This window comes from Natrix helvetica (genome assembly GCF_964273705.1).
Source record: "Natrix helvetica genome assembly, chromosome: 2".
In the NCBI taxonomy this organism is placed as follows: Eukaryota; Metazoa; Chordata; class Lepidosauria; order Squamata; family Natricidae; genus Natrix; species Natrix helvetica.
In genome coordinates this window covers 280,361,140-280,377,640 of record NC_138552.1, presented here as the reverse complement: position 1 = coordinate 280,377,640, position 16,501 = coordinate 280,361,140, and the positions used below count along the sequence as shown (strand labels likewise).

At 42.3% G+C, this 16,501-nt stretch overlaps 1 protein-coding gene across 2 annotated transcripts in view; it reads right to left on the bottom strand.

Annotated features, from left to right (window-relative positions):
* The window catches only part of LOC309386146 (sphingosine-1-phosphate transporter SPNS2-like), a 149,198-nt gene that overhangs the window by 90,002 nt on the left and 42,695 nt on the right, over nucleotides 1–16,501 (bottom strand). For both annotated transcript variants that reach the window (XR_014174354.1, XM_081941211.1), the window contains exon 2: nucleotides 11,152–11,217. Coding sequence is in view for 1 of the 2 variants with exons in the window: in XM_081941211.1 (XP_081797337.1) it covers nucleotides 11,152–11,217 (66 nt within the window). In the remaining variant the exon portion in view is untranslated. The remainder of the gene's footprint in view (nucleotides 1–11,151; nucleotides 11,218–16,501) is intronic.

Here is a 16,501-nt window from a genome sequence, read left to right as displayed (position 1 = left end):
CTAAAGCTGAGGACAAGGGAGACTATCTGATAGCTGCTGAGCCAGCCGTGTGCAGCAGCTGCCAAAAAAGCCAACACAGTTCTAGGCTGCATCAACAGAGGGATAGAATCAAGATCACGTGAAGTGTTAATACCACTTTATAAAGCCTTGGTAAGGAGTACAGAGAAGAGCAACAAAGATGATTAGGGGACTGGAGACCAAAACATATGAAGAACGGTTGCAGGAACTGGGTATGTCTAGTTTAATAGAAAGAAGGACTAGGGGAGACATGATAGCAGTCTTCCAATATCTCAGGGGCTGACAGAAAGAAGAGGGAGTCAAACTATTTTCCAGGGCACCTGAGGGTAGGACAAGAAGCAATGGGTGGAAATTAATCAAGAAGAGAAGCAACTTAGAACTGAGGAGAAATTTCCTGACAGTTAGAACAATTAATCAGTGGAACAGCTTGCCTCCAGAAACTGTGAATGCCCCAACACTGGAAGTCTTTAAGAAGATGTTGGATAGCCATTTCTCTGAAACGGTATAGGGTTTCCTGCCTAGGCAGGGGGTTGGACTAGAAGACCTCCAAGGTTCCTTCCAACTCTGCTATTGTATTGTGTTGATACTATAGTTGGAGGTCTCCTACCAGGAGGGAGCAACTTCACTCTATCTAATGAATGTTTAGATTAGCCTTGAACAAAATATTCAGGTGTGAGGAGGGCAAACCCCAAAAGAATATTTAACAGAACCTCTTGCACAAAGTCTAACCACATGGATAATTTGTGCAGAGAGGGGAAGGGGAGAGAGGCGAGAGAGGAGAGAAAGAGAGAGAGACAGAGACAGACAGAGACAGACAGACAGACAGACACACACACACAGAGAGACAGAGATACCAGCGCATAACCTGGAAGGACAAGTAGCCAGTCTTCATTGAGACTTCAAGAGCTACATTATCTGTAAATCTCAACCAAGACTGGCTATCTGTCCTTCCAGAAATACAGATAATCCTCAACTTCAAAGCCATGCCCGCCTAGGTCTAGTTCCTCCTTTATTACACCACAGATCCAACTCACTTGAAAATAGCTTTGTATAGAAAAGGAATGATCTGTCAAAAACAGCACTTTCTTAGAGATGCAACAAGGATAATGCATCTTTGAAACATGTGTTTCTACAATGTCCTATACTTACTAAGTTTTGGGAGAAAAGAGTGGATTATAGAAATATGATTGTGCAACCAAAGCTAAAATTTTCAGGAGATAATATTTTTTTGAACCATACACATAGGGCATGGAATTTGACAACTGGATAACGCAAACAATTCTCTATGCCCCTTTCCATGGCTAAAACATTTATTTTGGTATTGCAGTATTGGAAAGACAAATGTACAGCTCCGTTTACTCATTGAGGAGTTGACTGCAGGTGCCACTTATGAGCAGATTGCCTACAGATGTAGACTTTGTATAGATGAGTTCAATGAAACATGGGGATTCATTGATACACAACCCAGGACGTTAAAAAAGATAATATACTGTAAATATAGGTGGTACAATGCCTCAATGATTAAAGACACTGAGCTAACAACATGGAAAGCCAACAACCTGTATTCGAGAGCTGAGCGCCGTGCTACAGGGCAAGCTCACCTTGTTTGCCCCAGCTCCTGCCCACCTAGCAGTTCGAAAGCATGCAAATGTGAGTAGATAAATAGGTATCACTTTGGTGGGAAGGTAACAGCATTCCATGCACCTTGGTCCATAGTCATGCTGGCCCAGGGGTGGTATTAATTTACTTTCCCTACTGGTTCACAAATGTGAGCACATGCGCAGCCTTCCGCGTATGCACTTTAGCTTGAAAACGTGCCTAAATAAGACGGCATAGAGCCGGGGCTGGCGGGTGTTTTATGGAGGTTTCCACTACTGGTTCAGGTGAACTGGTCCAAATCAGCTGAATACCACCTCTGTGCTGGCCACATGATCATGGAAGCGTCTTTGGACAATGCCGGCTCCCTTGGAAACGGAGATGAGCACCTTCCCCCTAGAGTCAGACACAACTGGACAGGGGCAAACATTACATTTACTGCAAATATATTAGAAATATATACCGGTATATATGTATTTGAATAATATTTCCACTAGACAAGTATATCTAGAGTTGTAACAGTGTATTATGATGACGGTATTTCACATGTGTGTTTTCCCTTATATTTCTTTTATTTGTTTTTGTTTTATTTTATTTTTATGTCTTCTTTTTCTCTTCGACTATTATCTCTTCGACTATTATTATTACTTCGCTATTATCCTTGTGTTTTGCTCCTTTTCAAACTCATTTTTTTGTTGTTAATTAAAAAGCAATAAAATATAAATTAAAAAGAGCCACATGAGAATAGCTGGAAACAGATTGCAGTTGGCAAAAACAGCCACAAATCAGTAACTTATTTGTATTCAGGGAGGTTTAAATCCAGTTGCTCAGACCGTTAGTAATCAAAGCTGTTTGGGATCTTAAGAGTTTCAGAATGGTATTTGCCTAGATGACCACCACTCAAAGAAGGTAAAACTAGGGGTCAATCAATGGCAGGATATCCTATAAGGAAGCTCATGACTCAGTTGACCAAGTATTTTGGATTTGCACTACAAAACTAGTCAAATGCATTAGGCTTGAATTATCCACAAGGCTAATATATGATTGATTGATTTGCTGTTTAATTCCTGCAAAAAATGTGCTTTTCAAATTGCTTCCATGCCATACAGAACTCACTGTCTACGTGTCTCATAACAATATATAGTTGAAAGCTTGCACGTGTTTTGGAAAGCAAAATATGGCTCATACTCCAATTGCAACATGCAAGAGTAAATTCTCAAGAAGGAGGAATAGCGGCCATTCATGCAGAACAACTGTAGCAGAGGTGGTATTCAGCAGGTTCTGACCAGTTCCGGAGAACCGGTAGCGGAAATTTTAAGTAGTTCAGAGAACCGGTAAATACCACCTCTGACTGGCCCCACCACCATCTATTCTCTGCCTCCCCAGTGTCCCAGCTGATCGGGAGGGAATGGGGATTTTGCAGTAACCTTCCCCTGGAGTGGGGTGGGAATGGAGATTTTACAGTATTCTTCCCCTACCACGCCCACCAAGCCACGCCACGCCCACCAAGCCACGCCCACGGAACCGGTAGTAAAATTTTTGAATCCCACCACTGGACTGTAACCTCTTTATATGAAGCATCCTTCCTTGGTCTATGGAGATTCTCAGTCATCCAGGTCATGGTTGTCCCAAAGGTGCTTTTTCAGGGAAGCAACTGGACTTTCTGGTTTTTCTTTGAAGACGTTTCGCTTCTCATCCAAGAAGCTTCTTCAGCTCTGACTGGATGGTTGGGAATAGAGTCAGAGCTGAAGAAGCTTCTTGGATGAGAAGCGAAACGTACTCAAAGAAAAACCAGAAAGTCCAGTTGCCTCTTGAAAAAAGCACCTTTGGAACATCCTTCCTCAGTAGTTCAGATTTCACATAGTCCTCAACTTACAAATCACATTTGGGACCAAGAATTTCCACTGCTAAGCAAGGCGATTGTTAAGTAAGTCACACCCAATTTTATAAGCCTTTTTTGCCATGGTTGTTAAGTGAATCACTACAGCCCGTTAAGTGAATCCAGCTTCCCCCACTGACGTTGCTTGTCGGAAGCTAACTGGGAAGGTCGCAAATGGTGATCATGTGACCCTGGGATGGTGCAACCATTGGAAAGACATCCAGGTTGTCAAGTGCCCGATTTTTGATTATGTGATCTTGGGAATGCTGCAACCATCATAAATGCAAGGACTGGTTGTAAGTCATTTTTGCAGTGCCATTGTAACTTCAAACCATTGCTAAATGAATGCTTGTTAAGTCGAGGACTATCTGTTCTCCACTCTTTGTCACTTTTTAAATGGACAGTGAACATGGCTTATTTATAAGATTATTTTAACTGAAAAATGTACCTATTCCTGTTTAGTGGCTCTGCTCTCAGATGCCTTTTTATATAACTGCATTGTATGCTACTTTGGGAACATGCTGCATTTTAAAAGCAGCTCTTCTAAACAGATCAACATGCTTTTACAATTTGGTGGAAAAAGATTAATGGCCTGAAAGCAGAGAATCTTGGATCATAACTTGGAGCATGGAGGATTGATCAGACTTTAAAATGAGAAATCCGATTCTCATTCCATGTTCTTAGTTCCCTTTTCTGCTTCCAGGATTTTTCTAACAATGTTTTCCAGAAAGATTTTTGCACTGCCCAGTCTCGTCCGTCCGTCCCCCGTCCGTCCGTCCCCCGTCCGTCCGTCCCCCGTCCGTCCGTCCCCCGATTGTGAGATATGAAATTCATTTTTACAAAGCATTGCTTGGGAGCAAAATAGTAACTACAGGTTTTTTTTTTTACTACCATTATAGAGAGAAGGACATGTGTGTGTGTGAAAATAAGCTCCTGAGACTTGGAAGCAGAAAAGGGAATCCTCTTTAAAATTAAAGAGGGGGACTTGCATTTGTGGTGTTTGAACAGGTCCATGTTAACCACGCTCCAGAAAATCTGCAGAAAGTGGACAAATTTAGCAACTGAAGTGGTTTGGATTAAAACCTTTAGTCCCTTTTTCCCATGGCTCTCAAAAATAGATACCACTCCATTCATAGTGGCATTTGACAATCTAACAAGAAAGCGGGGGGGGGGGGGGAGAGAAACCTTTGCAAGTTAACTTCCAGCATATCCTGTGGCCCTAGAAAAGAAAAGGAATAATTCATGATACGATTTGGCAGTCAGACCCAGTGCAGTCCATGTTCCTGCACAAATGTCTCTTGAGGTCAAATCGTCATCATTTCGAATAAAGACTCCTGCCAAAACCATTAAATTTCATATGCTGGAATTGTTCTGTCCTTATCTTTTCAATTTAATCAAAACAAAGAAAAGACATATATGGGGGTGACAAGTGACAGGATGCTAGCTCGTGAAGGGCAATTTGCTCCATTCCTTGCTTATTTTCTGCATTTTAATAACTATGCAGTGACTTTGATAAATCTTTAGCTTAGTCTTCTCCAACACCAAATACTTTTTGGAACTGTGTTTTCTGATTAATCTTAAAATCATTTTCTATTTTCATAGAATTGGGAGGAATATGGATTTTATTTACCCACCCCCATGAGGATCATCATTCAACCCAGTATTTCTCAATCTCAAATTTTAAAATTTCCAACTCCCAGAATTGTAGTTCTGTCTTAGGCAGGAAGCCAGCTGGCTGACCTTGGTCCGGTCACTTTCTCTCAGCCCTTGGAAAGAGACAATGGCAAAGAAAATACTGGTACTTCTGGTCAAGGGATCTGCAGAGACTCAACACTGACTCGAAGACACCCTCCCCCACAAAGAATTATGGGATATTACATAGTGGTGAAATTCATTTTTTTACTACCAGTTCTGTGGGCGTGGCTTGGTGGGTGTGGTGTGGCTTGGTGGGCGTGGCTTGGTGGGCATGGCAGGGGAAGGATACTGCAAAATCTCCATTCCTACCCTACTCTGGGGCCAGCCAGAGGTGGCATTTGCTGGTTCTCCGAACTCCTCAAAATTTCCGCTACTGGTTCTCCGAACCATTCAAATTTTCCGCTACCAGTTCTCCAGAACCTGTCGGAACCTGCTGGATTTCACCCCTGATAGTATGGCATAATAAGGCTAGTCTGGCTCTTTCTTCCAAACCTCATGTGCAAGGCAAACTTTTCCTTTTTCTCATGAATGAGAACCTCATTATGGATACTTCCACTGGCCCAACTCAGACAGGACAAATTCCGCCGAGTTTCCACTAATGAACAATTCAAAGATTCTCTCCCTCCCCAGGGTACAGTTGACTTCTAGAACAGGCCTTTTTCCCATCCATTTTCCCGTAACAATCCGAAAGCTTCCCTTCCCTTTCCTGTCCTCTGAGCCATCTGGCCTTGCTCTAGCAGGACTTCCGTTGCAAGGAGTATTGGGGTAGCCTGTTTTTAGAAAAAAAAGTGCTATTAAAATATTTGGTTTGTTTGTTCTAAAGATGCTGATTAGTTTTTATCAATTTCTCCAGAATTGGAATACCATGTTGCAATCACATTTTCAGATTGTTGGAGATACACAGTTGCCTGTTTTCCTGCAACAATCCTGTGAGGTAGGTGGGACCAAGAGAGAGGGACTGTTTTGCAGTCATCTACAGGTGGTCCTCGACTTACGACCACAATTGGGATGAGAATTTCCATTGCCAAGCAAGGCAGTCGTTAAATGAGTTGCAATGATTTTACGACCTTTTTTGTTATGGTTATTAAGCAAATCACTGCAGTTGTTCAGTGAGTCAGTTGGTCATTCAGCACATCTGGCTTACCTAATTGACTATGCTAGTTGGAAGTCACAAATTTTGATCACATGATCCTGGCAACTGTTGTAAATACATACTGTTGCCAAGTACCCACATTTTGATCGCATCCGGATGCTGTAACGGTCACATGATCATATTTTGAGCACCTGGCAACTAGCATTCATTTACCGCTGTTTGCAGCATCCTGAGATCACACGACTGTAGTTTTTCAGCAGTTTGTGATAGTTTCTAGTGTTTACTTCCAGTAATAACACCTATTGGGGAAAACTGACTCATTTAACAACCATAAAATTCGCTTAACATCTGCCGTGTTTGCTTAATGACCGCTGCAAAAAAGGTCATAAAATCAGACACCGTGGTCCCATGGTAACCTGCTTAATGATTCCCACCACTTATGAGTATAACTTTGGGCTCAATTACAGTAGAAAGTCAAGGATTACTTGTGCTCTGTGATTCTGTTAACCATATATTTAATTTAAAAGTACATTCTTTTTATCTTTTGCTGCGATATTTTATTAATATACACATAAATATTTATGTTTAAACATTTTCATTGCCTATTTCTAGCAAGCTGGAACCAATTACCCTATTTTCACTGAAATATCACTTTGAGTAGTGTGAATTTAAATAACGCAACCACTTTTCTTGTATTGACTGTGCTAACCTAGACCTACTTGGAGCTGAATTACTGTATACCGCTATGTAAATTTCTAGTGTTAAGATAAGATAAGATAACCTTTATTGTCACTTTCTTCTGTGTACACACCAGCACACATTAACATGAAATTCTGATGCCTGCTCTCCAAAGAAATAAACACACACACACACACTCATACACACACACATCTATATCTATACTCCAAAGAAATTCCTACACACATCCATCCTACATCTCGGTGAGCCTCAGTGGCGGAGTGTTTAGAGTGTTGTACTGCAGGCCACTTCTGCTGACTATCGGCTGCCTGCAATTTGGCAGTTCAAATCCCACCAGGCTCAAAATATATAAATAAAAGTAATTAATAAAATAAATTTTTAAAAAATCCTGACCATCTTAAGGTTGACTCAGCCTTCCATCCTTCCGAAGTGGGTAAAATGAGGACCCAGATTATTGGAGGCAATACAGTGGTGGGTTTCAAAATTTTTAGAACCTCTTCTGTAGGTGTGGCCTGCTTTGTGGGAGTGGCTTGACAGCCATGTGACTGGGTGGGAGTGGCTTGACAGCCATGTGACTGGGTGGGAGTGGCTTGGCAGTCATGTGACAGTGGGCGTGGCCAACTTGTAAAATGTGGTGAAACTCACTTAACAATGCTCTTTCTTAGCAACCAAAATGTTGGCTCAGGAATTCTGGCATTGAAGTGTGCAAGTTTTAAAGCTGTCAAGTTACAAGATCCTTGCACCCTTTAACCCTTTAGAAAAAAAAAAAACCAGGGATGTTAAAACTTGACAGCTTTAAGACTTGAGGACTTCAACTCCCAGAATTCCTCCTCCAGTCATGCTGACTCAGGAACTCCGGCATTGAAGTGTGCAAGTCTTAAACCTGTCAAGTTACAAGACTCTTGCACCCCTAACCCTTTAGGAAAAAAACCCAGGGATGTTCAAACTTGACAGCTTTAAGACTTTAAGGTTTACTTAGAGGTGGGTGGGGTGATTGGTGAGCCAGCCAATCAGTGAGCAGCGGGCGGGGCAAGCGTGGTGCGGACGGGCGGGGGGAGGGAGCTGGAACCGGTACTAAACGGCACGGTAGATTTGTGGAACCTCTTCTATAGAAGAGGTTAGAACTGGCAGGAACCTACCTCTGGGGCAATAGGCTGACTCTGTAAAACCACTTAGAGAGGGTTGTAAAGCACTGCGAAGTGGTATATAAGTGCTATTGCTAAGAGCTATCCACACACATGCACATATGTTGTGTATACAATACAACTATATCTATACCTACATCTCTACCTACCTACCAACCTACCTATCTATCTCAGTCCATTTTGAATACATAGTGGAAAAAGGAGTCTTGAGAATTAACTAATTGATATTATATGGTACAAAGCTAATAACAGAATCCAGTTGTTCTGCTTCAGATACCACGAAGCCTCCACCCAGACAATGACAAAAAAAAGGCTACAATCCACAAAGTTACGTTCCATAGTATTGCCTGATATATATATTTGAATTAGTTGATTTTTTTTTATCAGTGTGGGATTGGATTTAGATGGAAGGTAAACTGAATACATAGATGAAGAAATAATTACTGTTGTAAGATCCTTTGTGGGTTTTGCTGCAGTGGGTTAAACAAACACAGTTACGCCTATAGGATGTTGAGGATATTTTGCAAATCTTCTCTTTCAGCAAATCGTGACTCAATGTCACATTCAAAAAGGCAAACCAAATCTTAATTTGGAGCACAGCTACACCCTTAGACGCCACTGCTTAGCATAGGTGGTTTTCCCTGAGATGTTCATGGAAAATAGAAAAAGAAGGAAATCCCAAAGGTGCTTTTTCAAGGGTTTCTGGTTTTTCTTCGAAGGGTTTTCGCTTCTCATCCAAGAAGCTTCTTCAGCTCTGATTGGATGGTGGGGAATGGAAGATGGTTAGGAATTGAAGTCAGAGCTGAAGAAGCTTCTTGGATGAGAAGTGAAATGTCCTCAAAGAAAAACCAGAAAGTCCAGTTGCTTCTTGAAAAAGCACCTTTGAGACAACCATGACCTGGATGACTGAGGATCTCCATAGACAAAAAGAAGGAACTTCCACAAAACATGGGTTTATCTGAGTAACTGCTTCCTTAAAACAAAGCTTGAACTAAAGCTACTAAGATAGTACTTTTTCCAACTTAACCAGGATAAGCCAATAAATCTAGTCTCTACGGGGAGTAACAAAGATATACATATGATGCTGGTATAGGTAATCCTCAACTTACGACCAAACTGAGCCCAACATTTCTGTTGCTAACCGAGACATCTGTTAAGTGAGTTTTGCCCCATTTGACGACCGCTCTTGGCACCGTTATTAAATTAGTAACATGGTTGTTAAGTGAATCTGGCTTCCCCATTGACTTGGCTTGTCAGTAGGTCACAAAAGGTGATCACAAGACTCAAGGTTGAGAAACGCTGCCTGAGATATAATGGCAAGAAACAACGTCTCATTAGCAGAGATGAGAAAACATCAGACCGTCTGCCGTCATCGGGATCCACATTGCAAACATGGCCTAATTTCTCTTCTCGCAACAGCATCACCTAGCCAGGTTTCTAGATCCAGATGCCAGATCATGATGACTATCCAGAAATTATTGTATCCAGAACTTTCAGCTTTCTGTATGGATTGAAAATATTTTCTTGACAGCACTGATAAGTGTTAAGGGTGCTAGGTCTTGCTTTAAAAAGAAAATTCACAGAAAGTTTGATAAGATAAAGGTAAAGGTTCCCCTCGCACATATGTGCTAGTCGTTCTTGACTCTAGGGGACGGGGCCCATCTCCGTTTCAAAGCCGAAGAGCCAGCGCTGTCCGAAGACGTCTCCGTGGTCATGTGGCCGGCATGACTAAACGCCAAAGGTGCACGGTACGCTGTTACCTTCCCACCAAAGTGGTCCCTATTTTTCTACCTGCATTTTTTACATGCCTTTGAACTAGATTGCTAGGTTGGCAGAAGCTGGGACAAGTAACGGGAGCTCATTCTGTTATGCGGTGCTAGGGATTCGAACCGCTGAACTGCCGACCATCTGATTGAGAAGCTCAGCGTCTTAGCCACTGAGCCACTGCGTCCCTTAGAAAGTTCAATAGTGAAACAGTCAATTATTTCCTGTAACTTAGGAAGGAACCCAATTCAAAATGATCTGGACATCCCTAATTGGCAACAGTCTTAGAACCAGGATTCTCCACCCTTCTAACTATAATGGCTGCCACATGAATGTAAACATTGGCAAGAAAAATAAAGAGATTTTCTGTACAGGCGGCAGATTCCCAGCAAAATCTGCAGGTCTGATGAATTCAGATGTTTTGCTGCACTATTTATTTATTTTTTTGCTACCTTAACCTTTCATGATTCCATTCTCTTGACTCTGTGCACCAAATATTGCACCATAGAGAGAACACTGGGTTACAACAACCTTTTATTTTTCTCCCATTCAATGATGTCCGATTCTCAGAGATGGTTTGGACAAGTCCCTGCAGTTTCTTTTAGCAAAGTTGTTCAGAAGTAGTTTGCCATTGCTTCTTTTCTAGGGCTGAGAGAGAGTGGCTGGCCCAAGTCACCCACCTGGACTCATGATCAAGGTGGGACTAAAATTCATGCTGCCAGTTCTAGTCTGGTACCTTAACCGGTACTCCAAACTAGCTCTCTACGAAGAGGCTACTGTTCGTAAATATTTACTGTTTGTAAAGAACATGAGAGAGTGATGGCAGAAGTTTGTAGTATTCCCACCAGTTACTGCTCAGCTTCACTCCCCAAGTATAGCAATCCAACCAACAGAGACACGTAATACCTATAAAAAGTCCATTTACCAGTTAATGGCAAATTGAAGCAAACCTGGCACGCATTCACAAGTATGCCACAACCTTGGTTTAAAAGTGCAGCAGAAGACCACAAGGTAAACAATGCAAAGTGCAAAACCAGGGCTTACCTTCCAAAAGAATATTCCCCCCTTACTTGGGTGGTGGGTCCCTAATGTGAATGTTTTATGTTGAGAAGCTACTAGTTGTGGCTTTTTTTCCAGATGGCTCACTATCTTTGTTGTTTGCTGTTAATTTTGTGCTCAGGGCTGTATACCACCCAAAGTTGCTATGGAATTGGGCAGCCTGACACAATTAAATTAAATTAAATTAGAAGAGGTGTGCTTACCTGTTTGTAGCAAGCCAGCTCCGCTGTCCTTAACCCCAAAATGTTGCTGAATATCTAGCAAAACGCCTGGAGGGGAAAGAAGAACACCGGTTAGATGAATCGTTAATGACAAACATTTATTCAATCAAAGAATAGGTTGTGGGGAACAATCTTGCATATGGGGATGGTAGCATTTTTCGAAACAGCAATAGCAATAGCACTTAGACTTATATACTGCTTCACAGTGCTTTAAGCAGTTTGCAGAGTCAGCCTATTGCCTCCAACAACCTGGCTCTTCATTTTACCCACCTCGGAAGGATGGAAGGCTGAGGCAACGTCTGGTGAGATTTGAACTGCCAAATTGCCGGCAGTCAGCAGAAGTAGCCCGCAGTACTGCACTCTAACCACCGTGCCACCATGTGCACATGTTCCATTTTTTGAAATGTTCCACGTGAGCAAAGCCTCATGCTAAGACAGGGTGGGCAACTAGGCCCTTGGAGGGGAAAGGTTGACCCAGAATACTTCCCTTGCTGCACTAAAAAAAAAGATATATCTAGTTCTCGACTTACGATCACAATTTAGCCCCAAATTTCTCTTGCCATGCAAGACAGTTGTTAAGTGAGTGTTGTCCATTTTATGACCTTTCTTGCCACAGTTGTTAAGGGAATCATTGCAGTTGTTAAGTTCCTAACCCAGTTGTTAAGTGAACCGGGCCTCTCCACTGACTTTGCTTGTCAGAAGGTGGCAAAGGGGGATCACAGGAAGCCAAGACACGACAATCATCAAAAATACATGCCAGCTGCCAAGCCTCTGAATTTTGATCAAGTGACCACGAGGATGCTGCAACGGTCGTGTGAAAAACGGTCATAAGTCCTTTTTTTTCCAATGTCATTCTAATTTTGAACGGTCATTAAATGAAGTTAGAAGTTGATGACTGCCTATACGTCCTTTAGGAAGTTCATATATTCACACACACATGTTCTAGTACCCTTATTATTTATTCTGTAAATGCTATCATAAACTACTGGATGTCGATCGATGCCAAAGACAATTTTAGAAAATAAAGTTGGGGTTGGAGTGGGGGGGGGGGGGGGAGAATGGATCTTACCATTTATCCCAAATGTGCTTTTTTTCCCCTTCAAAAGGCAACTGGTCTACGTGGTGGGTTTTTTCCCCCTTGTGGAAAAAATGTTTTTCCTTGAGGAAGAAAACGTTTTGCTTCTCATCCAAGAAGCTTCATCTATTCTGATTGCTTGAATGAAAAGTGAAACGTCTTTTTCCTCAAGGAAAAAACATTTCTTCCTCAAGGGAAAAAAAACACCACAGTCCAGTTGCCTTTTAAGGGGGGAAAAAAGCACCTTTGAAACAACCATGACCTGGATAATTGAGAATCTCCATAGATGTGGAGATTGGAATCTAACCAAGGAGAGAAACAACTTAGAACTGAGGAGAAATTTCCTGACAGTGAGAACAATTTATCAGTGGAACAGCTTGCCTCCAGAAGTTGTGAATGCCCCAACACTGGAAGTTTTTAAGAAGATGGTGGATAACCATTTGTCTGAAACGGTAATCGGGTTTCCTGCCTAAGCAGGGGGTTGGACTAGAAGACCTCCAAGGTCCCTTCCAACTCTGTTATTGTATTTTATTCTAGACAGATCTTACCATTTACCTTCTGGTAAATGGGGTTACAAATCAGCCATTCGGTGAATACAATGCGCTCTCAGAAAAGGCACCATTCCTAAATCTAAGGTTGATCTCCATAACCTATCCAACCCTTTCTTTCTGGATCCCTCGGTCAATTTAGAAATAATAGGGGAGAGAAATTATACGGAATTTAAGTATAATTATTATTGAGAAATAATTTTATACACGATGCATTAAAAAAATTAGAAAAAAGATATGAAAAGACAAAGGAAAAAGTAAGAAACAGGGATGATCATGGAAAGAGGAGCGAAAAGAAGGAAATAATTGCTAACACTCAGCATAAAAAAAAATCAATATGGCAGCTGCAACCACACTATTGAAGTCCTGCCCCTTTTACATGTGTTGCAACATGATGTGCGTAAAAAAAAACAGCTGCCATGCTGATTTTTTGGACCCTCCCCAAGGGCATCCCTGTCAAGATTTATAAATGGCAACTGCTTTTGTTTTTTAATCCTTAAGTCAGATTTGAATTAAATGACCATTCGTTAGAGGGCCATTCTCTACAAAGCATGCCACCTTCCACATGAAGATTAAGATCCTCCCTTAATTGGTTTATGGCTGCAAAGAAAAGATATATCCCATGAGGTGGTCGAGTCACCAATCCGACAAAACACCCCCTCCCGCGCCCCCCATCTCCAATGATGTGCGTATCGACAGGGCAATCGGGAAGCCCCATTTCAAAGAAAAAACAAAATATTCTATACTTTGCTTTCTCAAATAATGTTTGAAAAATACAATAGGATGGAGAGATTTGGATCAGGATGATTGGATCGCTAATTAGGCTGGAATAATTCAGCTGAAATGTCAGGCCCTAGTCCTGGGATGGCGAACCTATGGCAAGCATGTCCAAAGTGGCACACGGAACCACGTCGCCTGGCACGTGTGGCATCGCCTGTTCCTCTTCCAGGTTTCTGGAGCACATGCGCACATGCTGATCAGCTAGCCTTTGCACATGTGGCAGTGCCAGAAACTGGAAAAGATGGTCTTCTGTTTCCGGTGTGAGAATGCACGCTGGCCAGCTGATCGGCGCGTGTGCATGTGCGGCAGTAACCGGAAGACCTGCTGGCTGGCTCATATGCGTGTGCCAGAATCTGGAAGTTCATTTTCTGGCACGCGCATGCCCCCTGGGCAGCTCCTCTTCCTGGCCGCGGCCCAGACTAGCGCATGTGCGCATGAAGTGCTTCCTTTTCACCATCACTGCCCTAGGCAAAATCCCCCTTGCCTTCCTGCAAAAATATGGGCGCTTTAAAGCCGAGACTGCATATTTGGAATAAATCAACTTTTTGAAGATTTGGAGTTCTAACAGGGAGATTTGATTTTTATTACCGATTATGACTTTTATATACCACCTGAATTGGACTCTAGACAGCGGTGAGCCACTGTGATGTCTTGTGGCTTAGGATGGAGAGGGGAGCTATTTTGTGAGAGAGTCAACATGACACATCCTGTTAAAAATGTACAGGTAGTCCTTGACCTATGACCACAGTCGAGCCCAAAATGTACGTTGCAAAGTGAGACAGCTGTCAAGAGAATTTTGCCCCATTTTACGACTTTTCTTGCCATGCTTGTTAAGTGGATCGCTTCAGTTACGTTAGTAACATGGTTGTTAAGTGAATTGGCTTCCCCATTGCAGGGATGCTGCAACGGTTGTTAAGTGTGAAAAACAGTCGTAAGTCACTTTTTTCAGTGCCATTGTAAGTTTGAACGGTCGCTAAGGACTACCTGCACTTTTAAACAGATCCAACACAGCCCTTCTACATTTTTATTAAGAGCAAAATGGACATACTATATTCCTATAGAATACAGCTGTTGGAATTGTTAGCTTCCGATCTATGAATGAAAGCGGAAAGAGGTAAAAAAGGAGGGAAATTCGCAAATGGGTCATAGTAGCAGGAAGAGGAATAAAGAGGCCCATTTTTCATTTCCTTTCTCTTGTTCTCTAACATCCAACGAATATCATCCCAAGTCCTCATATGTCAGAGCAAGGAAAAGTTCGGGAGTTCTTCTATTGGGGCTTGTATCTATTTCCACCCCCTACAACCGACAAACATTATACAGGTAGTCCTCGACTTACGACCACAAGTGACAATTTCTGTCGTTAGGGGAGACAGTTGTTAAGTGAATTTTGCCTTATCTTATGATCTTTCCTGCCACTGTTGTTAAATGAATCACTGCAGTTGATAAGTTAGTAACATGGTTGTTAAGTGAATCTGGCTTCTCCATTGACTTTGCTGGTGAGAAGGTCGCAAAAGGGGATCGCATGATCTTGGGACACACAGCAACGGTCGTGAATATGAACCAGTTGGCAAACGTCTGAACTTTGATCCTATGATCATGGGGATGATGCAAAGGTCGCAACTGTGAAAAACAGTCGTAAGACACAAATTTCCTGACAGTTAGAACAATTAACCAGTGGAAAAACCTGTCTCCAGAAGTTGTGAATGCCCCAACACTGGAAGTCTTTAAGAAGATGTTGGATAGCCATTTGGCTGAAACGGTATAGGGTTTCCTGCCTAGGCAGGGGGTTGGACTAGAAGACCTCCAAGGTCCCTTCCAACTCTCTATTCTATTCCATTCCATTCTATACTATTCTATTCTACTTTTTTCAGTGCCATGGTAACTTTGAACAATCACTAAATGAACTGTCATAAGTTGAGGACTATCTGTAATTCTCAAGTCCTACTCTGTCATTTTGGCAACCCAAAACTTGGCATTCAGCTCCAATTGTCAGAAATGGAGCAATCGGATGGTTTCCTAAGACCCCCCAGCCTAATTCAACACCTCACTACGGCTGACAGAACGAAAACAGAGACCCTCAGTTCCAGTGGGAATAAGCTTGGGAGGAAAGAGTCTGGGGAAAATCTCCTTTACTAATTGGAGCGAGCCAATTTCCTATTTCACCCTCGCGTCTGTTTGGACCTCCTCTGGGCCCTGCAACTGTTTTTCTATCATTTCGGGAGAATTAAATTGGAAACGGCGGTGGTGACGCAAGAGCACTCAAGAGAAGCAACTCTATTGCACGTGTGACTTTTTGCCCTTAAAGCCTCCTCCGGGGAGTTGCTGTTTTTACTTCCTTTCCTCAATTACATTTCCTAATTTCTTCTCCTCCCTGCACATGCAAAACCACAAATTCCCCAGTGTGTGTATCTGCGTGCGTACTGCTTTTAAGGATACACAAGACAAAGATCAAAGGGTTCTTTGGTCAACCGTTATCTGGGTTCACATATGACCGAGTCCTGGATCCCCCAACATGATGCTTCTCACTTGTTCAGCTTTCTATCCCATGTTAAAAGCATTTTTTAAAAAAAAAAAAATTTAATGTTTAAAAAGAATGGGAAGTTTAGCCCACCACAAGGGACAAATGTAAACAAGGAGGCTCAAGAACATCTGAGAAGAATAGCAAGCTGGTTATCACCTTTAAAACCTTCCATAACACAGAGCCAAGTTATCTGTGGGACAACTTTTCTCTGAGCCTATCTGCTGATCACACAAGGTCAGTGACAGGGTGTGATGTGCTATTGGTCTCCACCCTTAAATGCTGTCATCTGATGGAGGTCTCAGAGGTGTGCCTGTCTCAGCCCTTTGGAACTGCGTTCCACCTACGATCCAAGGGGGCCTTATCCTTTTAGCAGAGACATCGCCCTGCCAACAAAAGTGCCTACAGTCA